Source organism: Microcaecilia unicolor, chromosome 8, assembly GCF_901765095.1.
Source record: "Microcaecilia unicolor chromosome 8, aMicUni1.1, whole genome shotgun sequence".
Classification (NCBI taxonomy): domain Eukaryota; kingdom Metazoa; phylum Chordata; class Amphibia; order Gymnophiona; family Siphonopidae; genus Microcaecilia; species Microcaecilia unicolor.
This window is the reverse complement of record NC_044038.1, coordinates 151,538,277-151,563,390: the sequence shown is the minus strand read 5'-3', so window position 1 is coordinate 151,563,390 and position 25,114 is coordinate 151,538,277. Positions and strand designations below refer to the sequence as shown.

The 25,114-nt window shown below is 45.1% G+C and overlaps 1 protein-coding gene across 1 annotated transcript in view; it reads right to left on the bottom strand.

Annotated features, from left to right (window-relative positions):
• Positions 1-1,200: 1,200 nt before the first annotated feature.
• LTC4S (leukotriene C4 synthase) overlaps positions 1,201-25,114 on the bottom strand; it is a 37,938-nt gene continuing 14,024 nt past the window's right edge. Inside the window, exons 3-5 of the mRNA XM_030212509.1 lie at positions 19,630-19,700; positions 16,199-16,280; positions 1,201-2,441 (exon numbers count right to left, since the gene is read on the bottom strand). Of these exons, the coding sequence (XP_030068369.1) occupies positions 2,315-2,441; positions 16,199-16,280; positions 19,630-19,700 (280 nt within the window). The 3' untranslated portion in view covers positions 1,201-2,314. The remainder of the gene's footprint in view (positions 2,442-16,198; positions 16,281-19,629; positions 19,701-25,114) is intronic.

Genomic DNA, 25,114 nt, shown 5'->3' with positions numbered 1-25,114 from the left:
TACCTGGCAGACTTGTATGGTCTGTGTCTCATACATGGCAATCTGGTGTAGGATGGGCTGGAAAGGGCTTAGACAGAAACTTCAGTGGCTGGAACATGAGGACAGTGCTGGACAGACTTTTATGGTCTGTGTCCCACAAATGAGAACATGAATAGGCTGGAGTGGGCTTCGATGGCAACTCCAGTAGTTGGAACATAAGGATGGGGCCAGATAGACTTCTGTGGTCTTTGTTCCAGAAACACGAAAGAAAAACCATAATCAAGTATATAATATCACACTCGTTGATTTAATGATGAATTGATCATGAGTGTGACTATTGGGCAGAATGGATGGACCGTTCAGGTCTATTTGCTGTCACTTACTATGTTACTATTAATCCTCTTTGCTCCCAGGCTGGTGCACAGACCTCAGCTCTGACACAGGCACGAGAATCAGATGTCAACTGACCTACTGGCGCGTGCATGTGGCGGCCTCTCAGCACACACTGCCAGTGAATCAGAGACAAATCTTACATGTGCGCACCAGAGTTCCAAGTTCCGTTCCTTCCTTGCCTACAGTGCTGTGGCTCAAATCCAGAAAGAGACTGAGGGAGCTGACTGGAACTTTCTTTTATGTACTATTAAATTCTTACGAGGATGGGTGGGGATGGGTTAAATTCTTACGGGGATGGGTGGGGACGGGTTGGGATGGTTTAAATTTTAGCGGGGATGGGTGGGGATGGGTAAGATTCCAGTGGGGATGGGTGGGGACGGGTAAGATTCCAGCAGGGACGGGCGGGGATGGGTAAGATTTCTGTCCCCGTGCAACTCTCTAGTTGTGACTCTACCCCTAAACCACCTCGAACCTAGTCAGTTCTGGAATGGCTGGTTAGCAGAAGTATTCAGTGACACTGCCCAGCTCATCAGGATTTAACAAGGCAGGAACCTCTCCTGCCTGGTTCAAGCCCTTTGAATATCAAGCTCTAAATTTGTACCTGAGGCAATGGAGGGGTTAAGAGACCTACCTGAGATCACATGAAGCCACAATTAGATTTATTCCCTGGTTCTCAGCCTGATGCTCTAAACCATTAGGCTACTCTTCATCATTGGAGTTGCTGGACACTAATGCGTGTTAAATTCCCCCCCTGTTCCCCCCCCCCCTCCATTTTAGGTAAGGAGATTTTCAGCTTGGTTTACTAAAGTGCAGTAAAAAAAAAACAACAACATCATAATAGCAAAACAGTAAACACACTTTAGAAAATGTACTAGCCATACAAGATCAATGAAGATAACTGACAATGGACAGTAAGAGGCATTTAAAATGTCATTTTTTTAAATAGCTCATCATAAAGTAAAGGTTTTGGATAGAGGCAAACATGTTAAAATGGACTAAATGGTGCATAACACTTTTCCAACATAGCAAAAAGGCAATATATGATATCCTTTATCTTTTATAATTAATGACCATTAAGCAGTTTAAATCAGTGGTTCACAAAGCTGGTCCTGGAGGCACCTCAGCCAGTCAGGTTTTCAGGATACCCACACTGAATATTCATAAGAGAAATCTGCATGCAAATCTCTCTCATGGACCAGGTTTGGGAACCACTGGTTTACATGGTCTTAGCTTCCCTTCTTCTACTTTGATTTGGATAGTAAAAGCATAACCTGGCCAGGAACAGGCATTTTGAAAAGGTTTCAGCTAGGCCAACCAGGAGCGCATAGGGAAGGGGATAGGAGATGCTTTATGGGGGTGAGGGTGGGAGGATAGGGCTTTGAGCCACCCTTGGGAGGAGGTGCACAATTGAAGATTTGTCTAGGGAATCCAATACTCCTGAGGCAGCCCAGGTGCTGTAGAGGCAGGAGTACATGAGGCATAAAACAGATGATTGTGGTCAATGGCCCAAAAGTGGAGGAGGAGATGATTGTGCTAGTTAAGTGAGAGATACATTGCACTAAGGAGTGGGAGGGTAGGGACAGCAGAACCGAGGGGCCAAACTAGTCTCTCTCTAGTTTTGCTGCCAGGCTCCAAGCTCTGCAGTTGCTGCTGCTATGTTGGTCAAAATATTGATGGGGCCATGTCACCTCTGGCCCATTCTGCTATCTATGGGAGGGGGCAAAGCAGGGCCCTAAAAATACATTCAAAGGAAAGCTAAATTGACATTTCACCAAGAATTCATAATTCTCAAACTGTCACCTGCATGTTTTTCTCTCTGCACTTTTGCTGGTTTCATGAATCAGCTTTCTTTTCAAAGCATGGCAGCTGTGGCAGGACAGATGGACCAGAGTATAAATCACATGTATGGAAATGCATCTTGGGGGGGGGGGGGGATTCCATATTACAAGCCTGTGTGGTGTTTCAGCAGATAGGCAACATCAACTGGCAGCCAGTGAGCAAGAAGTCCAAGTGAAGACAAACCGATCAGAATCCACAAAATACAGCTGCTGAAATACAGGGGAGCCAGTCTGAGGAAAAGAAGAAAACAGCACTTACAAATACAGTAGAAACTGGGACCCACAGAATAATGTAGAAACACTAACTAACTACTAAGTAACTACTAACATTTCTAAAGCGCTACTAGGGTTACGCAGCGCTGTACAATTTAAACATAGAAGGCCAGTCCCTGCTCAAAGAGCTTACAATCTAAAAGACAAGAGAACAATCTAAAGACAAGTGTACAATCTAGAGGACAAGTGAACAGTTAATCTGATAAGGTGGATAGATTGGGGCATGCTATATTTCTCAAGCGGTTAGGCGCCGAAGGCAGCATTGAAGAGGTGAGTTTTAAGCAGAGATTTGAAGATGGGTAGGGAGGGGGCATGGCGTATGGGTAAAGGAAGATTGTTCCAGGCATAGGGTGAGGCAAGGCAGAATGAGCAGAGCCTGGAGTTGGCAATGGTGGAGAAGGGTACTGAGAGAAGGGCTTTGTCCTGTGAGCAGAGGTTACGGGCGGGAACATAGGGGGAGATGAGGGTGGAGAGGTAGTGAGGAGCCGCAGACTGAGTGCATTTGTAGGTAAGGAGGAGGAGCTTGAATTGTATGCGATATCTGATCGGAAGCCAATGAAGTGATTTGAGGAGAGGGGTGATATGAGTATATCGGTTCTGGCGGAATATAAGACGTGCGGCAGCGTTCAGAACGGATTGAAGGGGGGATAGATGGCTGAGTGGGAGGCCGGTGAGGAGTAAGTTGCAGTAATCAAGGCGAGAGGTAATGAGAGCGTGGACGAGAGTTCTGGTGGTGTGCTCAGAGAGGAAAGGGCGAATTTTGCTGATGTTGAAGAGGAAGAAGCGACAGATCTTGGCAAGAGGGAGGAGTCGAAGATGACTCCGAGGTTGCGGGCAGATGGGACGGGGAGGATGAGGGTGTTATCAACTGAGATATAGAGGAAGAGGAGAAGTGGGTTTAGGAGGAAAGACGAGGAGCTCAGTCTTGGACATGTTCAGTTTAAGGTGACGGTTGGACATCCATGCCGCAATGTCGGATAAACAGGCCGATACCTTGGCCTGGGTCTCCGCGGTGATGTCAGGTGTGGAGAGGTATAGCTGGGTGTCATCAGCATAAAGATGATACTGAAAACCATGAGACGAGATCAGCGAGCCCAGGGAAGAGGTGTAGATTGAGAAAAGAAGGGGTCCAAGGACAGATCCCTGGGGAACTCCAACAGATAGTGGGATGGGAGTGGAGGAAGATCCATGGGAGTGTACCCTGAAGGTGCGGTGGGAGAGATAAGAGGAGAACCAGGAGAGGACAGAGCCTTGGAACCCAAAAGAGGACAGCATGGCAAGAAGTAAATCATGATTGACAGTGTCAAAAGCGGCGGAAAGATCGAGGAGGATGAGGATGGAGTAGTGACCTCTGGATTTGGCCAGGAGCAGGTCATTGCAAACTTTAGAGAGTGCCGTTTCTGTCAAGTGCAGAGGGCGAAAACTGGATTGAAGTGGATCGAGGATGGCATGAGAGGAGAGAAAATCAAGGCAGCGGCTGTGAACGGCGCGCTCAAGTATTTTGGAGAGGAAGGGTAAAAGAGAGATGGGGCGGTAGTTGGAGGGGCAGGTAGGGTCAAGTGAAGGTTTTTTGAGGAGAGGTGTGACAACGGCGTGCTTGAAGGTGTCAGGGACAGTTGCAGTGGAGAGAGAGAGGTTAAGGATGCGACAGATGGAGGGAGTGACAGTATGGGAGATGGTGTTGAGTAGGTTGGTGGGGATGGGATCAGAGGAACAGGTGGTGCATTTCGAGGAGGAAAGAAGGCGGGAAGTTTCATCCTTAGTGATCTCAGGAAAGGAGGAGAAAGAGGCCTGGGTAGGTTGATTGAGGGAGAGGGTTAAAGGGTGAAGAGGAGGTGGTGGCTTGGTCGTGAAAAGGTTGATCTTTTGCACTGTGTCGCGGAAGTAGTCGGCCAGTGATTGAGGAGAGAGAGAAGGGGGAGTAGGAGCGGGGGGGCACTTTTAGGAGGGAGTTAAGGGTGGTGAAGAGACGACGAGGGTTGGAGCTGAGAGAATTGGTCAATTGGGTGTAATAGTCCTGTTTTGCATGGAATAGGGAGGAGTGGAAGAAGGATAGCATGAATTTGTAGTGGAGGACGTCTGAAAGGGTACGAGATTTCCTCCAGAGGCGCTCAGCGGATCGGGTGCAGGAGCGAAGGTAACGGATGCAAGGAGTCAGCCAGGGCTGGGGATTGGTGCGCTTTGTGGGACGGGAGATGGATGGTGCGAGGGTGTCCAAAGCAGAGGAGAGAGCGGTATTGTAAGCGGAGACCGCTTTGTCGACAGTTTCAGAGGACATGATGGAGGGGAGGAGATTAGAGATAGTAGATGATAAGGTGGAGGGGTCAATAGCCTGGAGGTTCCTGGAGGTGGTGGTTAAAGTTGGACGGGGTGGAGGGGGGGGGGGGGTGAAGAAGTGTGAATGTGATCAGGTGATGATCGGAGAGAGGAAGAGCTGAGGCATGGAAATTGGAGGGTGAGCCGGAGGAGGAGAGGACGAGGTCAAGACAATGGCCGTCACGGTGAGTAGGGGTGGTGGAGCACAGCTGGAGGTTGAAGGAGGATGTTAGGGTGAGGAACTTAGAAGCGTGGGGGTCGGATAGGTCATCAGCGTGTACGTTAAAGTCTCCGAGAATGAGGGACGGAGATGAAGGGTCAAGAAAGACGGAGAGCCAAGCATCAAAGTCGGTGAGGAAGGAAACAACACCCCAGGGACTTGTGCTCCAGACATTTTAAACTTATACACAGAAAAGAACCAATTATCCAAAAAAGACCACTTTTTCCCACACAACACATAATATTTTCTTACAAATAGATGCAGATATTTTTACAATTATAAAAATACATATTCCTGAAACAAATACTTCCCCATTCACCACAGATGTGCTCAATTCAATTTGCCATCATACATATAAACACAGTTCAACAACCAATGAACAGCAAAATAAACAACAGCTGCATTAAATAACCAAATTTTAAAAAATATTTACAAAGCATTACATAAATGACAGTCCTGCATAGACTACAACAAGTTGGAAAAGTATGTGGTCATGCTAAAAGTATGACACAAAGGCACATTTCTTTAAAGATCAATATGAACACAGTTTTGGCAGTGAGTGACCAAGAGATGCATGTCTGGATGGGGGTGAACATTAGGAGTGCCAATATATGTGTATGAGAAACGGTGAGAAATGCACAGGGAATGTGATTGTCTAAATCTGCATATATAGAAAGAACTGAGTACAGTGTGTTTGTGAGTATGTGACTGGATGGATAATAAATGACTGCAGTGAGGACATCGGGGGGAGTTTTAAGATGGCGGACGTAGCTTGAGAGCGTCCGTCGAGTCTCCGTGGACCTTTTTCTGATTTAAATTAAGATTTCCGCACTCAAAATGCCCCATACTAAAAGGAAAGGGGTGGTCAAGAGCTTACCACCCGCAGCGATGACAACTCGATCGGTCCAGCTGACCCTTGACGGCTTCGCTACAAGCACGCCACGGGCGACAGAGGTGAGGAGTCCCGCTGTGGAAAGGATCGGAGGAGCGACAACTTCCCTGGGACAAGATACCATCATTCTCTCCTCACCGGATATTTCCCCACCTCCGTGTCCCGCAAGCCACCGAGACGTGGCGGAATATTCAACAACGTCCGAGGTTGACGCTGAGGAATTTTCGGCGGTTGGTGCTGCGGAGGGAGCGAGCGGGAGAGATACTCAACAACAAGAGCAGGAAGCTCGCACGGAGGTAACCCTAGAGGCCATATGGGCAATGTTAAAAACTTTGAATCAAACAGTTTTAAAGGCTGCAGCTGATACTGCCTCTCTAGTAACCAAGGTAGATTCCCTACAAGACTCTATTGAAAAAATAAAACAAGATACTAATAAACAGAATGTTCTTTTTCAACAAGAGAGTTCCTCTTTAAAAAAAACACAACCGTTTCCTTGATTAAGGATAAAACTGTTATCCATAGTAAAATAAATCAGTTGGAGAATTATAACAGGAGACTGAATCTGTGAGTATTAAATTTCCCAAAAATGGTTGAATTGAGTGGTTTGGAATTATTCAAGAAGTATCTTACTGAGGTTCTTAATTGTTCCCCCGAGATGATTCCTCCTATAAATAAAATATATTACCTTCCAATTCCACAGAAGAAAATGGAGGAACAAAGGAGAAAATCAGAAGTGCAGAAGTGCAAGAATATGGATTACAAAATTTGACAACTTTTCTTGAAAATTCATTGCCTGAAATTCACACTCGCTCAACCTTGTTAGTTTCTTTGGTTTTTGAGCAGGACCTTAACTCAATTATGAAACTATACTTTAAAAATGCTCAAAAACCTTTTTTGGGATTTCGTCTGTGGATCTACCTGTATGTTTCTAGATACACTCAGGAAAAAAGGAGAGAGTTTCTATTATTGAGAGATGAAGTTAAAGCTTTGAGAGCTAGTTTTTTGCTAGCTTATCCATGTAAATGCCTAATCAAATATTTGGACAACAAGTATATTTTCTATGAACCTGAACAATTGAAAAGCTTTGTTGAATTAAAGAAGATTGCCAAATGACCTCTTGGATTAAGGGAAATAGTGTAGTTATTAATTACCCGTGGGGCGGTCTAGGTCCTATTGCCTAAAAAAAGATAAATAATTTGTTTTTGTTCTCCTCAATTTATCTGACTCCCCCTTAATATGATGGTGGTCTAAGATAGGGAAATATTATTATTTTTGATACGAGAAATACAATTGTAATTCCTTTTGTGAATCCTGTTATTTCTGAGTTTTCTGTAACAAGAGTATCTTGTAATTATTTTGTGAAATTATAAATAAAAATAAATACATAAATAAAATAAATGACTGCAGTGTGTTTTAGTCCACCGTGTGTCTACTAAATGTGATGTATTTTAAGTGTGTAGAGTGAGTGGAAGGAGTATATTTGTGAATATAAGCAACTGGATTAAGTTTGGGGAAATAGGGTTACTATAGGGAACTGGGTACACCACAGGCATAGCCAGACCTCGGCGGGAGGTGGGGGTCCAGAGCCCAAGTTGGGGGGCACATTTTAGCCCATCTCCCCCAGCCACTGACCCCCCCCCCCCGCCACTTTCGACCCACGCCGCCAGGTACCTTTGCTGGTGGCTGTCCCCAACCCCCGCCAGCCTTAGTCTTCTTCAGCGCCGGTCTCTGGCATGTTCGCTCACTTCGTTGATCTGTGCTGTGAGTCCTGACGTCATGCACGGGGGCAGGGGAGGGTCGGCGGGGGGGAGGGGGGATCGAAAGTAGAGGGGAACAGGACTAAATCTGTGGGAAGCCCATGTCCCCATGGCCCCACCTAGCTATGCCCCTGGGGTACACTCGTCCATAACTGAGTGGGAAGGGGGTGGAGGATAATTTTGCAGGTATGTAGCTTGAACCTGTGTGTGAACTGCCACTACATGTAGTGTTAATTTTTTTTTGTAGCCATCTTCCCTCCTCCCCCCTCCCCACCCTGTTGCCTCTAACCACTAGTATGTATGTAAAAGGAAAAAGGGCCATGGATTTGATATATGGCTTTGTCCCTCTTTCTTTTCTTCCTTCCACTACCTAGGATACCTCTGCCAGCCTGAGACTGTGATATCTTGCTGCCCGCTAGACCATTATCTGGCATCCAGGCCAGACAGCTGCTGCCACGCCGCTCACTGCCCCACCCCCGAGGCAAGGAATGAGCTGGCACTGTACCCCAATGCACCCTCCTCAGAACTCTAGTTAGGACACAAAAAGGGTCCACTCTCTTACCACTGGCCAAGCAATTAGCCCAAGAAACAAAATGCAACTTCCATTCCCAGATTATATAACAGATATAAATTAAATCTTTGCAATCACTGCTTCTATTCAGAAAAAAAACTGAAGTAGCTACATTATGTAGCTTTAGATTATTATATAAAAAATACTAACCCCCCATCTCTGCACAGTGAACTACTAGTGTTAACTGTAAATATATATTCTGGATCCACAGAAGTCCCCATGCCCAACAACACTAAGAAGCTCATTTTATACCTATGGGCTTCTTAGCATTTAGCGAACGCTAATTCTGTTAGTACGCACTAACGTTTAGTACACGGGCCCCAGAACTAGGACACTGCCCCATAGAACTCACAAAAAAAAAAAAGGCTGATTCTGTTTTTACCTCAGTAACAGTTATACCAGGGTAGGTAGGAAAAAAGGGAGGGGGAGTACATCCACATTCACTCCCATTCAAATAAAAAAAAAAAAATACAGATAAAAATGCAAATAGTTACCCCAACCTTCAAATAGTTACTCCCAAAACTGACATACTTCAATTTTCCTTTCTTTGTTGCCTTTGCATTTATTTCTCTAATTGTCTTGCTCTCAGCCTCTGGATCCTGCTTTCCTCTTGTCTGTTTTGCCATAACTCTGTGTCAGACCCTGCTATTTTGTTTCTTCTTTCCTCCCCTGCATCTGTCTTTGACATCCATCTTTTCCTTTTAGTTTTCTTCCATTTATTTTTCTGCTTTTCTATGCACTTAGATTTCAGCCCTCCTTCTATCAAGTTCTCAGTCTCCCTTTTTATTTTTTACTGCATCTACAGTTTTTCATCTCCCTCACTCCAGCCTTTCATTCCCCATTCTGTCTCTTTACCCAACCTCCCACTAACTTGTATCCATCCCCCCCCCCCCATCACAATGTCCCTGTCCAGTATCTCCTCTCTTTTCCCTTCCACTTGTTCCATGTATCCAGTAGCTTTCCTTCCCCCCCCCCCCCCCGATCTGTCTTTAGTATTTCCCCTTCTTTGCCTCACCTCCCTTTCTCTTCCCTTCTCTCTGCTCCATGTCCAGCATGTCCTGTTCTCTTCCTCACCTCCCCCAATAGTCCAGTGTCTTCCCTACACAAACACATCCCCTCTGTTTGTTTCTTTACCTCTACCCAGGCCTGCAGCATTAAAAAGCAGCCAGCATGTATGATGAAGAGTGGGTTTCTGAGCCTGAAAACTATTATTATTTCATGAAGTGTATTTCTCTCAATTGGCCAGAAGATGATGCTTTAAAATTTTAAAGCTGTTGCAGAAAAAGACTATCTTCTCCAGTTTAAGCTTATGGAAAGGCAATCTGCATTACCATTGGGCAGTTACTTTCAAAACTGATGTCCTGGACTCTGATTGGCCCTGGATTTCGAATCGAGCCTGAACATACTGGATTTTCCCCAGTCTCAGCCAGGGAGCAGAGAAAGATCTTTTTACTGAGACCCTGTAAGCAGTTATATTATAATCTCTGAGCAGCTATATTTCCTGACCTCCCCAGGTACTACCCGGGTGGTAAAGAAGTGTTTAGTTTTATAAATTGATCCATATTCGGTTTCTGTTCACTGTTTGAGTTCTGTGACAATAAAGCTCATTAAGTTTATTGACTCTACTGTCCTGGACTGACTCCTGGTTTGTGTTTTTGGGTCTGTAGGTGCTTTTTGGAAACTGGAGGATTGTGGAGTGTGGCCCCAGTGTCCTAGAAATCACCATGGAATAACCTGAGAGTGGTCCAGAGGCAAGCGGGACCCAGTCAGTGGGTGGAAGGTGCTAGAATAGAGCAGACCCTTCAGGTGGTCATAGGGTAACCCCAGGCAGGTGCTAGGCGTTTCGTGATAGTATGGAATGGAGTCTTTCAACACATGTGCACTCAAGGTCTGCCTTATACCACTCCCTCTAATATAAGTTTTAGAGGGGGCAAGACAATTGGCCTTGAGTATGCACATGAGTTCAAAGGTCCCACACTGCACTGATTGCTTTATAATGCCACAGATCTGCCTTCAGAATTGTACCACCCTAGGCAGACATCTACTCCTCCTAGTAGTAGGGCTAGCTGTGTCAGGCACTGTTTCCCTCTTCCTATCAGGACCTCTCCTTTCCATCAGGGAACTCCATTCTATCCATCTTCTACCCCTTCAAGACTCTGCTCTTGCCCCCTTTCCCATCACAACTCCTCCCATTATGCCCTCTTTCCCTGTCAGGCATCTCTACTTTTTCCCTTTCCCCATCAAATCCTTCCTCCTCTCCAAATAAGGCCCTCCCATCTTCACTACCTCCTTTCCCATCAAGCACCCCCTTCCCACAACAGGATCCCTCTCTTCAAGCAAGACATCTCCTAATAATTTCTCACCCATGGTGATTAGATTCCCCATCCTCAGATACCCATTCTTCCATCTGTTCTGCCCTATTTTCTTGCTCCAAAGGTATCCATTGCAGGCCAGGAGAATGCAGCAATTGGCGCAATTCTTCCTTCTCTGAGTTAATCCACGAGGGCATGCTCAAATGGCAACCTCAACCAGGCTCTGCAGCTGCCTTTTCTCTCTGCTCTCTCTCCTCTGTTGCTTTGCCAATCTCAGCAGGAGCATGTGCCAGATTGATTGGCTCTAAATGTCTAAAAATCACCTGTGCCCATTCCCCTTATGTAACCTAGCCTCCAAGAGGCTCAGACCAATTTCCTTTTGTCAGGCCTTGCTTATCTTCTTCCCTATTATGTAAATTCAAGCAGTTATATGCATGCTAATTAATTGTGTGTGAATTTATATACTAAAACCAAGTTTCTAATTATGACTAACCTTCACCATATTATGAATCTTAGTAACTTTACTATTAAGAACAAAACCTAGACCCTCGAGTCATCAATGAAAATCTTGAGAGTCACAATAGATCGTTTCCTCACCCTTGACCACCAAGTCTCTAAGTTGACCTTGAGTGTCTTTTACTCACTTTGGAAGCTGAAGAGATTGAGACCATTTTTCTCTAAATCTGTCTTTTGTAATTTGGTTCAATCCCTTGTCCTCACCAAATTGGACTATTGCAATTCCATCTATGCTGGATTTAAAGGTGGTCTCAAAAAATTACAAACAGCTCAAAATGCTGCTGCTCATCTTATATGTAGATCTCCTCACTTCACCAAAGCCACTCCTATTTTATATGAGCTACACTGGTTACCAATGCAGACTATCTTTCAAATTATGCATTTTCATTCACCAAAACCTGTTTGGTCAAGCCCCATCATATATGAATAATGTTATTGAATTACCTCCTCGTAATGCTGTTTCATCTAGAGAATATCTTGTCTTACATTTCCCTATCTGTAAGAATGTGATATATAAAACAATTCACTCTGCTAATTTCTCCTATCAAGGCACCAAAATGTGGAATTATCTTCCTAAATCAATCAAGTTTACAGATGATTACCTAACTTTTAGAAGTCTTCTAAAAACACATTTCTTCAGTCTGGCCTTTCTGAATACAAAGAACTCTATTTGAATTTTACTCACACCCTTTTCTTAATCTCGTTTCCCATCTAGTCCTGCCTAATTATGCTTTCAGTTATCCACTCTTATTTGTTAGTCCTTGAGATAGTCTAAATCCCTGGTTACTTACTGCACATGTATTAATTTGCTTTGTGAAGTTATTGTAATTTGTGTTATATTCTGTACATTATTATATTTTATTCACTTTATTATTTGTAAGCCACATTGAACTTGAGTCTATTTCGGGCTAATATGGGGTATAAGTGTCATAAATAAATAAATAATTGCATAGTTCTCTAGGGTGTAAGAAGCGCAAATAATGACATGACATTCAGGAAGAGAATGTGGCATTTACTCCTGCAATTTTATGTAAAATGATTGCTTTAATTATATACTCTTGTAAAATAGAGCAATGTACAGCAAACTCCTAAAATTAAAAAAACCCACAAGATCCATAATAAAGTAAAAAAAATAAAATATAAAAATTCAACTCCTATGCTAAAACCTATATTAAAAAAACAAGATCCATAATAAGAGTCAAAAAATAATATATAAGAAGTCAACTCCTATGCTAAAAACTATTAAAAAACAAACTCTACAGCAGTTACTTTCCTATTGACAAACAGGATGGCAGATAAGAGTCCTAAGACCTATCTAATCTGCTTAATTTCCTTCCTGCTGCAGTTATCATGAACTCCCTCCTCTTGATCTTCATAAAGTCCTCTAAAAAAATCTTCTGTCCTTATCTCATGCTTCCTTAAACTCAGTTAATGTTTGTCGTGTCCCTTGATAGACCATTTCATGATGCTATCATATTTATTATTATTATTATTATTAGCATTTGTATAGCGCTACCAGACACACGCAGCGCTGAACACCTGACACAGAGAGACAGTCCCTGCTCAATAGAGCTTACAATCTAAAATAATACAGACAGACAAGACAATTAAGGGCGAGGGAAGTACTGGGTGAGAAGGAACAAGGGGGGAAGCAAATGAGTAGTGGCAAGGAGCCAAAAGCAGCAGTGAAAAGGTGGGTTTTCAGCATAGATTTGAAAACAGGTAGAGATGGAGCTAGACGTACAGGCTCAGGAAGTTTATTCCAGGCATAAGGTGCCGCGAGAGAAAAGGATCGAAGCCTGGAGTTAGCAGTGGAGGAGAAGGGGGGACTATTTTCCACTAAGAAATATTTTCTAATGTTACTCCTACTTATTTATAGCCTCATATGATAACATCATGTTATAGAATGTGCTGAAGAGATAGCAGCACGGTTATGGATCAAGGGATGTTAAAGGTGAAGGCTGACCAAACTAGCAGACAAAGACTGTAGCTAGAATGGTATGTGCACACGAGTTCAGAAAACAGAACATGAGGTAATAGATAAAATAGCAGGGAGTTTTTGACTGAAGAACATAAGAGAGAAAGATGATGCGTGAAAGAATGAAGTAATGTATTTTATGAAAAGGCTTTGTGTAGAAACAGTATATAAGCAGCAGCCTGATCAGTAAATGTTTGAGACAGTCTCAGCCTATGTTACGTGGCCTGGTCTTTTATCATTCCAATCTTTTACTGGGATATTTATGATTATTGAGATGGTGGTAAAAAGACTTAAATCTTTATTACAGTGCACAAAGCTTAAATGTATTCACTGCACTGCAATGGAATAGGACTTGATATACCGCCTTTCTGTGTGTTTTTTGCAACTACATTCAAAGCGGTTTACAGTAAGTAGCAGGTACGACGATTCAAACTGCGGGCTGAACCAAACCTGGATATTCAGTGCAAGGGAATGCGCAGCTCCCGACATTGAATACCCCCGTACACCTGCCAACCCAGAAGTTAACTGGATACAGTACAGACCAATAATCAGACTGGTGCCAGTTAACTTGGTGCATAAAGAACAGCCTTTTTGCTGCCCTAACTTGATGCAGTTAATTAACCGGTTAACAGACTGAAAATCGCCACCATCCGGCCAAGCTAACTCGTCCTCGACCTGCCCCTAACAGCGGGTGTCAGCTCACTCAGCGGGGTTTAACCCCATCCGGCCAAGCTGACACTTCGCCCTAACTCGTCCTGGACCTGCCCCTAACAGCGGGTGTCAGCTCACTCACCGGGGTTTAACCAGGCAGGAGCCTCTCCTGACTTAACCCCATCCCTGGGAACAGACATACTCAGAACAATTTGAACTTTACACACACAGGATTGGCAATTTTCAAAAAGCTAATTTTTGCAGATAAAATGCTGTTTTACCCAAAGAAACAACTGAATATGGCTCTAATTAGGGTCGATTTAACCATTAAGCCAGTGGTACCCAAACTGTGGGTAGAGATCCCAAATGGGGCAGAAACAGGGTTCCTCTTCCCTCTGGACCTCCTGTGACTTATACTCAATATTGGCAATCAGCATGGAGGTTGGAAGTCAATGAATGTTCATAGGCCTTGTCCCTTCCTCTTGTATGGACTTCCTATTAGCCTGGAAACCCTTACAAAATACAAGGATCTTTGAGTGCACCAGGGCTGGCTCAAGGGTATCTAATGTTCTAGATGAACCTTCAGCCATGCAACCTTCCACCCCCCCTGGGAGCAACACAAGGCCCTTCCCTCTTGTGTCCAACCTCACCCCTTTCCAGTGACCAGCCCAGTAGTGTAGCCAGATGTGTTATTTTGGGTGGGCCCACAGTTAAGTTGGGTGGACCTTCCCAAACTACCCCTCCTTTATCCTGCATCTTGCTCCCTCTCCTCTGCCCCCGAATCTGCCACTGTGGCCCAGCAACTCCCCCCCCTCAAGTACCTTCACGGACAGCAGCAGCAACGTGCATCCACTGTCTGCACCGGCCCCACAGGCTTCCCTCTGCTATGTCCCGCCCTCATTGATGTCACTTCCTGTTTCCTCTCGGGCAGGACGCAGCAGAGGGAAACCTGCAGGGCTGGCGCAGGCAGAAGATATGCATCACTGCCCTCACCTGTGAAGGTGATGAGGTACACTGGGAAGGGGGAGGTTTAGAGAGAGGGAAGAGTTGTCAGGCCGTGGGTGGGTAAGTAGGTGTAAATGCCGGATCTGGATGTGGAAGAGAGGAGAGCAAGGCGGCCCACTGCTGAATTGTCTTGGGTGGGCCTGAACCAAGAATGGGCGAGTCTGTGCCCACCCAGGCCAACCTGCAGCTACGCCACTGGTCCAGACCCTTCCATTCCCTACCCCCTCCAGGGCAGCACAATTTCGTTGGTGGCACCATCACTGCAGTCAGCATATCTAAACAAGACTCAGTACAGCCAGTGTGGGGTCTTGAGCACCCGTGCATGCTCAAGACCTGTTATATACTACCCTCTCTGACCAGGACCTCCTCCGGGACGGGGGGGGGGGGGGGGGGGGAGCTAGTTCAATATGGAAAGTCAAAGCATGCACATATCGACTCACACTTAGAGGGGGGGAGGGGTAGAGATAATAATGTTAAAGTTTGATAACGAGCTGTATCATACGGTTTAAACAGAGCTTGTTTAAATACTCTGAATTTCTGTATATGCACCAGATTAACAATGTTATCTTTGAATTGTCATTAACAAACTGTTGAACCTTATACTAAAAGGAAGGGAGGGCGGGGGGAGGGAGTGTCAAGGGATAAAAGAAGGAAATGACTTGATGTATGTGGACGGATTACAAGTTGTTTGTTGTATTAGTAAGGTTATTTGTTAGGCATGATGTCTATATGTTTTATATAATACGTCAATAAACAGATTTAAACATACTACCCTCTCTGAACTTCCTGTTTTGGAGGGGGCAGAACGCAGCCATGCATGTGATCAAGTCCCTATGCTGGATGCACAAGTCTTGTTTAAGTATTGACTCCAGGGCCAGCGCCACCCTAGTAGTTGGCCCAGCATTGGACTGCACACCAACACTTAGAGCCCTGTGCTGATGGCTGCAACTGATGAGGGGGAAGAGGAGATCTGCTATTTATTTTCATCACCACCTAGGGTCACATAAATTTTTAAGTGGGGGTCACACCTGACAAAACTTTGGGAAGCACTACATTACTAAGAAGTCACCTGGAGGGGCAGGTTCTGGCACCTAAACAAACAAACTTGTGAATCATTAGCACAAATCATGACCTGCAGGAGGGGTTGGGCAATGTCTAAATAGTCTATTATGCAACAAAGTTTAATATTTAAAAGTATGATGTCCAAGTATGTGTTTCTATAGAAGGGTGATGGTGGGATGGATTGTTGTTGACTAATTATCAAAGTCCTGAAAGGGGGGAGTGGTGCGGAGGGTCTTGAAATGTAATTGAGAGGGGGACACAAGACTGAAGGTTCATCTAGAGTGCCTAATACCTTTTCAGTAGCCCTAGTTGATGCAAAATTCATGTGCTGAGTTGTGGATACCACAGAAAGATGAGAGCTGGCATTTACCAATGAATTAAACCATCACCTTAAACTGCACAGTGGGAAAAACTCAAAAGTTATTCTGCACATACCTTCCTTGAGCCGAAGCTGCATATCCATGGAAATACTGGTACCGGCCAAAGAGATACAATATTCCAGTGCAGGCAGCTACACCTAGAAATGAGACAAACGCTAGAACATAAAATAGGCAGCCGAGACCTCACGTGCCTGCCAAACACTTCATTAATGACATAAATAAAAACAGGACTCAAAGATATTTTCTGCACGTGGCAAAAACTTGGCCGCAGCTTTATTCAAATACAACAAAACTTTCACTGAGTATACCCAAGCCAACTAAAACTTTCTAGCTTTAAAATGCCAACACAGTCCGTTGCTATTAGCAAGACGGACACAAACAGTAACTACAGCTCCCCGCCACGCAGCAAGGGTGCTCGACCGTAAGCGCAGCCGTCTCAGCTGCCTAGCATCTCCATCAGGCTTGGGTACACCCGCCCAAACTGCGACATAATACTTGCATGCTCTATCCAACAATTAGGGAGGGAGGGTTGCAGGCTAGTGCCCAAACACCGTGCTAATATGGCGTTTGAGCTCTTCTCGAAGGTTATAAACCTCGGCTTCACTCCCCCCTCACTGAGGGGTACCGCTGAGAGGCAGGAAAATATTTCTCCGCCCAGCACCCACCCCACTGCATCCTTTGCGCAGACTTGTCGGGCCACGGCACCATGTTATTGGCGCCTCCGTGCACCCGAGGGGCACTACGCCTTGTTTTATTCTGCACAAAGCATTCAGGGAAAGCATTCTGCCTGGGGGTATATGCAGGGTGCAGAAAAGTCACAATTTGGACCTAAGCAGTCTACATTCAATTTGTTGGCACATGGAGCTGCTCCAGACAAAGGCAATGGGATATTTGTAGTTGGGGTCCTGAAAGCCCCTTAATCTCTTGTATAATAGAAGCCAGTCTGTGGTTCTTCTTGCTCACCCTCTTCGATGAAGCAGGCAAGGAAGAAGTGGACCCCAATACATGTATAGCAGCTGAGTGAACCACCCCTCCCCCACCCCAATATATCAAAACAGGGGATTCAGCAACACCCCTCGGTCCAGAACCTATTGCAAAAAGTCTGTTTACCAGCCCGAATAGAGTAGCCCAGCAGACATCCAGGCTGAGCATAAAAGTAGACCATCTCTGTTTTATTAAACCTGCTGAGTGATGGTGTTTACTGGGCACCAGAAACAGAGTTCCACAGATACGTATGTTCTCTGAAAATGTGGTTAAGATGGTTACCAGTAGTCACACACTCCTTTCTTTGAAATACTTTACATAGATTTATTTAAACTTTTTTTACATTACATTTCAGCTCTCATTGTACTGAGCCCTGCGTGTATCCTCTGTGAATTTCAGAGGTGTTTTTTTTTTTTATTTTCCATATAATGCACACTAGTTATCACTAGGTACACTATTGATGATAGTGCCTGAAAACAAAATAAAGGTTTTAAAATCCCGAATAAAACTAAAATTCTGTAAACAACACGGGAAACTAAGTAAAATGAACATTGCCAGCCTGCACACCCTACTTTTCTATCAGCTAAAGTTCAGAGCGTGGTTTCCGTATGTAAAGTAAACATTTTGCATCCCGATGCAGTAACCAAGTAGTAAGCAAATAAGCTGTAGGCAAAAATTGTGCACAAGCATGAGAGAGCACCCTGGAAGCTTGCACACCTGGGTCCATGCTAGAAGCATCTCTGTCTTCCTCATAACAATATTGTAGCCAAGTTTATTTACTATTGATATACAGGAATTATGCACCGGAATGTAATTCTGTGCAGAATTATTATTGGTTGACATTTGAAAAGATTGTATTGGCACTTGAGTTGCTTGAACATACAAGGTTCAAGTTTGACATAACACAAAATCTTATTAAAATCTAACCAGTTTACATGTGCACAGGTGCTGGAATGCTATTCTGCGCGTGAATGTGTAGTCCGGTGTCTTACTGTTCAGAGATGTGGCACCTCCTGCTAGTTATCTATGGGGCCGATATTCAAAGCAATTTAAGTTGGCAGAAGCCTCCCCTGCCTGTCTCCACCTAACCAAAGATATTCAGCGGCACTAAAGCGGGAAGTGCTGCTGAATATCACTTCAAACCAGCCCAAAAAAGCGGTCTGGTCAGGGGCAGGCTGGGGGTGGTGCCGGCAATATTCAGCCGAGGCCCGTATAAGTAAAGCGGCAGCCATTTTGAGGAAGCTGTCGCTAAAAGCAGGAGCAAAGGAGGTTCACTCCTGCCCTCAACACCCCACTGAACTACCAGGGAGATCAGGTAGGCCTCAAGAGTGGGGATGGGAAGCGGAAAATACTTTTTTAAATGTGGGTCCCGGCCCGATATTCAGCCGGGTCCGCATAACTTTAATACGTGGGCCCCAGCTGAATATCAGCCGGGACCACATAAGCTCCAGCAGCCAGCCCGCTTTCATTTAGCCCCCAGTATTCAGTGCCTGGACATAACCTGGCATTGAATATTAGCTGGCAATGGTAAATGTTTAAAAAACCCTGACCGCTGCTGGCTGAATATCAGGGAGTATGTATATTTATCCCTCCATGCACTTCAGTAAGAACATCTTCGTGCTCTCAGAAGGAAGAAACAAGAGACATGAAATCTGCATTAACATAAACTACAGGAGAACGAGTTAACTTTTTATTCCTCCTCAGATCTGGAGTTAAAGTTCCAGCTAGAAAACCCTGTACTCAGCCTTCCGTTCTGTTGCGCATTTCTTTGCATCTGGGTTTTACAGCTAAGACTATCAATTACCATAGGATTTAAATGAGCTGTGCACTGGGCAGCCAGAGTAGCCCAGAAACTGCACTAAGGTGCGTACCAGCTTCCAGCACTTTGTTACACCATTGCTTTAGTGCTGTGTACCCACTGAGGGATCTTCAGAACATGAATTACTGCTGCATTCACTAATTCTACCCACCATTTGTCATATCCACATAATGGAGGCGGAGGCAGAGAGAAGTTGCAGAGGTAGCATTTACATCGTTACATCTGCTCCCTTGATTTGTGCTTGTGTGATATCGCCACTGCGACTGGCTCGCACACATTTCTCACCCACACCAATATCACCAGACAGACATACACACACCAGCATGCCTACAAAATATTTTACAACAGCAGTTAAGGCATCCCAGAGTGTATATGGTGGGAGACTGGTGTTTTTTGGGTAGTTGAAGGCATGCTGTCCAATGACATATGTGATTGTTGATTATTTATTTTTCCTTAATTTATAGCCTGCCTATTAACTAGGCGGGATTTAAGAAACAATAAAAATACATTAAAACAGTATCAGTCAAAACAAACTTTATGCTAAAGTCCCAGAAATCTGTTTCAGAGCAGTGAACATGTTCACATTGTTGGGAACCAGCCTTACAGAATGAAATAAATTCACTTGTAACACAGTACGTTAGAGTTGCAATATACTGCTTTAAAGTGGAAAACAATTTTGTTACCTTGGTGAAAATAGATTCCAGACACCCATAAGACAGAAAGGAAGAGTGGGAAGTATTCTGAGCAGTTTACTCTGTGGGAGACAAAAAGCCCAAAGATGCATAAGAAAAATACAGTAACTTTGCAAATAGCAATATTTTTAGAAAAAGTGTTGTCCTTGGCTAGCCCTATTCTGAGACATGGATCCTGTTTGATCCTGACCTGTGACAGATTCCACCTTTTGCATCTTGCAACAGTTACCATTGCAAAGGTCAGGAACTAGAGCTATAGGGAGGGGGAGGGGGTAAGACCACTATCAGAGGTTTGCTTTGCACAGTTGCAGTTCCTGTCCTTATCAGCCCTAGCTTATCCCAAGCAACATCAGCAATTATATTATCAGCTTCACTTGCAACTCATGTCAGAGACCTGGCACCCAGGATTCACATTCAAGAGCATCTATCCTGGGAAGAGCCTGCAATGTTCTTCAGAGTGAATGATAGGTTATATTTCAGTGGTGTAGCCAGACATGACATTTTGGGGGTGGGCCCAGTTAATATGTGTAGGCACTGTGTTTATAGGTGTAAGTAGTGTTTCTTGGGATACTACTAAATAATGCCAGAGTGCACCTGATGAGGGATTTCTAATTAAACAGTCTGCCCAACAGCTGCCCTGCATCAACATAAACCATGTACATGCTTAATGGAAATGCAGACACTTTTAAATATATTATCCCATAACTCAAACTTGACCAGATATGTCTACTGTTAGGCAAACATCTCAACACACAACACAGTATAATGAAAAATAATAACAGCAATGGAACTTATCCTTCAAGCTTTGCTTTGTAACAAATGCAAATGACTGATCAAGTGTATTCACAAAGCAGGTAAATAGCTTTGAAGTCTCTTTCTTTCCTCTGGCTCTACTGCTTTCTCTCCCTTCTGACATTCCCATTGGAAAAGCCACAAGTGAGACTCATATAGACCCCCACACGAACTACATGAACACAGAATCTCTCACCTTGGTCACATGCAGAAAACAGACCACCTGTTACCATATGGCTCTAGAAAAAGGAGGACAGATGGAGCCAGTCCAGGTTTTACTTCCATTGCTTTTAGAAAAGTGTTGTCCTTGGCTAGCCCTATCCTAAGACATGGAATCTGTTTGATCCTGACCTGTGACAGATTCCACCTTTTGCATCTTGCAACAGTTACCTTTGCAAACTCCAGGAACTATAGCTGTAGGAAGGGGTAAGACCACTATCAGAGGTTTGCTATGCACGATTGCAGTTCCTTGCCTTACCAGCCCCAGCAATTATATTATCAGCTTCACCTGCAACTCACGTCAGAGACCTCTCACTCAGAATATAACTGAAAACAATTTTTACCTTGGTATTGCAGAGCCCACCAGCATGAAACAGAACCCACCCTCACCCTGAAGCCCACCAGGATAATATAAAACTTTTTTTTTTACCCGGAGTCTGTGTCCCCTGGGCACTGCAAAAAAAGTTTCTTGCAGAAGTCTACTGCCCTGGATGAGGCCCTGATCAATGTGCATGTGGTGCAGGGCTGGAGAGGTGGCCCAAGCTGGCTCCTACCTGTGTGTGTTGGCCATGGGGGAGAAGGCTCAACTCCCAATGCTGCTGTTGCTGCATGAGCTGGATGAGTGCCCAGAATTCCCCTAGCGGCACTTATTTAAAGGCAGCACCAGGGCTCTAGACTTGGTTGCAGGTTTCTCTGGGTCCTGTAGGGCCACTAATAGTAGAGACCCAAGATGTACCAGACTCATTTGCGGGGCAGGCAGTGAGAGCAGAGTTGCTGCTGCAGGGAGCAAAGGCAGAGCATAGGAAAAATAGCCTAGCCCAGCCCAGCCCAGCCTCCCAGCAGCAGTACATGAGGCAGGCAGCAAAGGAGGGCTGCCTGCTTACTTACTAGGTAGGTAAAACAAAAACAAAAATCATTGGAGCTGCACCCAGATGAGGCACTTCCTGTTGCACTTGGCTGAAGCTGAGCTACTGAGCACTACAGCTGTGCAGGATAAGTGATGCCTAGAAATCTGATTGGTGATCGGACTGAGAATGCGTGGTCCTGAAGCAAGAATGGGTGGGCCTGGACCAGGGCTTTCGTACCGGTACCTTTTTTTCCCCCGGCGATTCCTGTACCCTTCCTCTCACTCCCCTACTTACTGTTTTTTTTTTACAGACTCAGCAGCGCGAATGGTGCAGCGATTGAGAGAGGCTGGCAGCGTCGGAGCTTCCCTCTGCAAGTCCCGCCTACTTTGTTTTAACTTCCTGTTTCCACATAGGTGGGACTCGCAGAGGGAAGCTCCAACGCTGCCAGCCTCTCTTGATCGCTGCACCATTCACGCTGCCGAGTCCGACGCTGGCAGCCTTTAGCGCTTCACTGTTTGGCAGGCAGGCAGTGGAGAAAGAGGATGGGCTGGGGGAAGAAGAATCGCTGGACATGGATGGGAGGGGAGGGGAGAGAGGAGAATCGCTGGACATGGATGGGAGGGCAGGGGAGAGAGGAGAATCGCTGGACATGGCAGGGGAGCACAGGGGGCAGAGAAGAATCGCTGGACATGGATGGGAGGGGAGGGCATGGGAGAGCAGAGACATACTGGACATGGATGGGAGGGGAGGTCAGGGAAGAGATTCGCTGGACATGGATGGAAGGGGAGGGGAGGGCAGGGGAGAGAGGAGAATCATTGGACATGGATGAGAGTGGATGGAAAGGGAGAGAGGAGAATCACTGGACATGGATGGGAGGGGAGGGCAGGGGAGAAAGGAGAATTCCTGGACATGGATGGGAAGGAAGGGCAGAGAAGAGAGAATCGCTGGACATGGATGGGAGAGGAGGGCAGGGAAGAGAGTATTGCTGGACATGGAGGGGAGGGCAGGGGAGAGAGGAGACATAAGTACATAAGTAATGCCACACTGGGAAAAGACCAAGGGTCCATCGAGCCCAGCATCCTATCCACGACAGCGGCCAATCCAGGCCAAGGGCACCTGGCAAGCTTCCCAAATGTACAAACATTCTAAACATGTTATTCCTGGAATTGTGGATTTTTCCCAAGTGCATTTAGTAGCGGTTTATGGACTTGTCCTTTAGGAAACCGTCTAACCCCTTTTTAAACTCTGCCAAGCTAACTGCCTTCACCACATTCTCTGGCAACGAATTCCAGAGACATTCTGGACATGGATGGGAGGGGAGGTCACGGAAGAGATTTGCTAGATATGGATGGAAGGAAAGGGCAGGAGAGAGAGGAGAATTGTTGGACATGGATGAGAGGGGAGGGAAGGGGAGAGAGGATAATCGCTGGACGTGGGAGGGGAGGGCAGGGGAGAGAGGAGGCATGCTGGACATGGATGGAGGGGAGGGAAGAGGAAGGAGATGCACACGGATGGGAGGGGAGGGCAAGGAAGAGAGGAGAAATGCTAGAAATGGATGGAGAGGAGAGCAGGAGATAGAGGAGAATTGCTAGAAATGGATGGAGAGGAGAGCAGGAGATAGAGGAGAATTGCTGGACATGGATGGATGGAGGGGTTGGCGGGGAGAGAGGAGAAATGCTGGGCTTGGATGGAGGATAGGGGAGAGAGAATTATTGCTTTATATGGATACAGGGGAGGGGAGGGAAGAGAGAGGAGAAATGCTGGACATGGATGGAGGAGAGGAGAAGTTCTGGACATGGATGGAGAGGAGGAAAGAAAAAAGAAGAAGATGCACATGGATGGAGATGAGGGAAACGGAAGAGAGGAGAAAAACTGCACATGGATGGAGAAAATAGGCAAAAGCTGGATCCACGTTATACCTCCTCCAGTCAACTCCACGTAGGAGGACCCAGCTTTTACTTATGGATGTAGGGCAAGAAATGAAGAGGGAAGTAAAGAAATAAATTATTTATTATTTAGATTTTGCTCACACCTTTTTCAGTAGTAGCTCAAGGTGAGTTACATTCAGGTACACTGGATAAATGGAAAGGAAGCCCTGGAAATGGAGTTAAGGGAACAGATAGAGAGCAGCAGAATCAGAGACTGGGACCAATATGGATAGAAAAACAAAGTACCAGACAACAAAGGTAGAAAAAATCATTTTATTTTCATTTTAGTGTTTGGAATACGTCCAATTTGAGAATTTACATCTGCTGTCTTATTTTGCACTGGGTATACTGGAGCTGTAACAGCTTACAGAAATTATTTATAATGAAAAAAATCACGTTATTTTTTTCTCCTATACTAGTATAATATTTTCAATGATGTCTGTTTATATGCGCCATGGCTGGTATAAGGGGTGTGGCTATCATAGGTGTGGAGCCATATGTGGTGATCCTGCCCATAATGAGTACCAACACCTTTTTTTCTACAAAAAAAGCAATGGCCTGGACCCATCCGTACCTACGCTCCTGTTATATTTGGTGGGCACAGATACAGTTTACATATTCAGAAGCTTCTAATGTCTTCAGAAGAAACTGATTATGTCAGAAACCATTGCTGAGGAAACATCATCGGAAATGCAACAGGAGGCTAGAACTCTTGCAGCAGTTGCTAAAATGACAACCAGTCTGATGGCATCCTATAAAGTAACCGGCATGAGCTTTCAAGGCAAGAAGAACTCCTGTCCTCAAACACTCATGCTCCTGGTCTACAGAGTGCCACCATGCTCTTTGCTGTTTTTGCAGCACCCCCTATCCCCAAAGTTTAGGTCAGCCAGTGTTACAACTGTTGAAGGAGACTTTTTAGAAGGGCACTGTACTCAGGGTTGCCAATGATTCATATGGGCAACATGATCTCCTATCACATCTGCAGAAAGCAAACACACTTCAAACTACATTAGTTAGAGGAAAGGGCAAGCAAGTGTAACCCAGTCCTGCTATCTCGGGTTAGAAGGAGCTCGAGAGGCACAGCATGTTATTGTCACTCACTCTAGTCCCGTCAGCTCATCCACTCAGGAACCACACGACACTCAGAGGATTTAAAAGAACTGGAACATTTATTAACTGATGGTTTCTGCTGCACTGGTCTTCTTACAGTCAACTGTAACTCATATTGTCTCCAGATGATCATAAGCAATAATACATATCTGGGTTAATACACATGCTTAACCCTCATGCCTCTCCTGCAGCTCAGTCAGAACCCAGAGCAGATTTCACACTCCCAATGTACTTCAATACCATCTGGGTTGGACTTCCAGTAACTGCATAGTCCCTTCGGGCTGCCACCCTGAAGGTCTTGCTATCAGCCAGGGGTAGACTACAATTCCACCCAAGCCCCAGTTACTGCCGGACTCCCCAATCCGCTGAGTTTCTGGCTCCTATGATGGCTGATACAATATAAGAGCTTACTGCCCAGATAATCAATCCATTGGTTACAATGCTACTGGACTTCCCCTTCTCTTGCAATGGGTCATCTGGCAAGGGAACTGACAGTAACACCCACATCCAGAACTGGTTACTTTATCAAGAGGCAGAACCAGAGACAAAATCCTTCCCACAAGGTTTCCCTCATATATC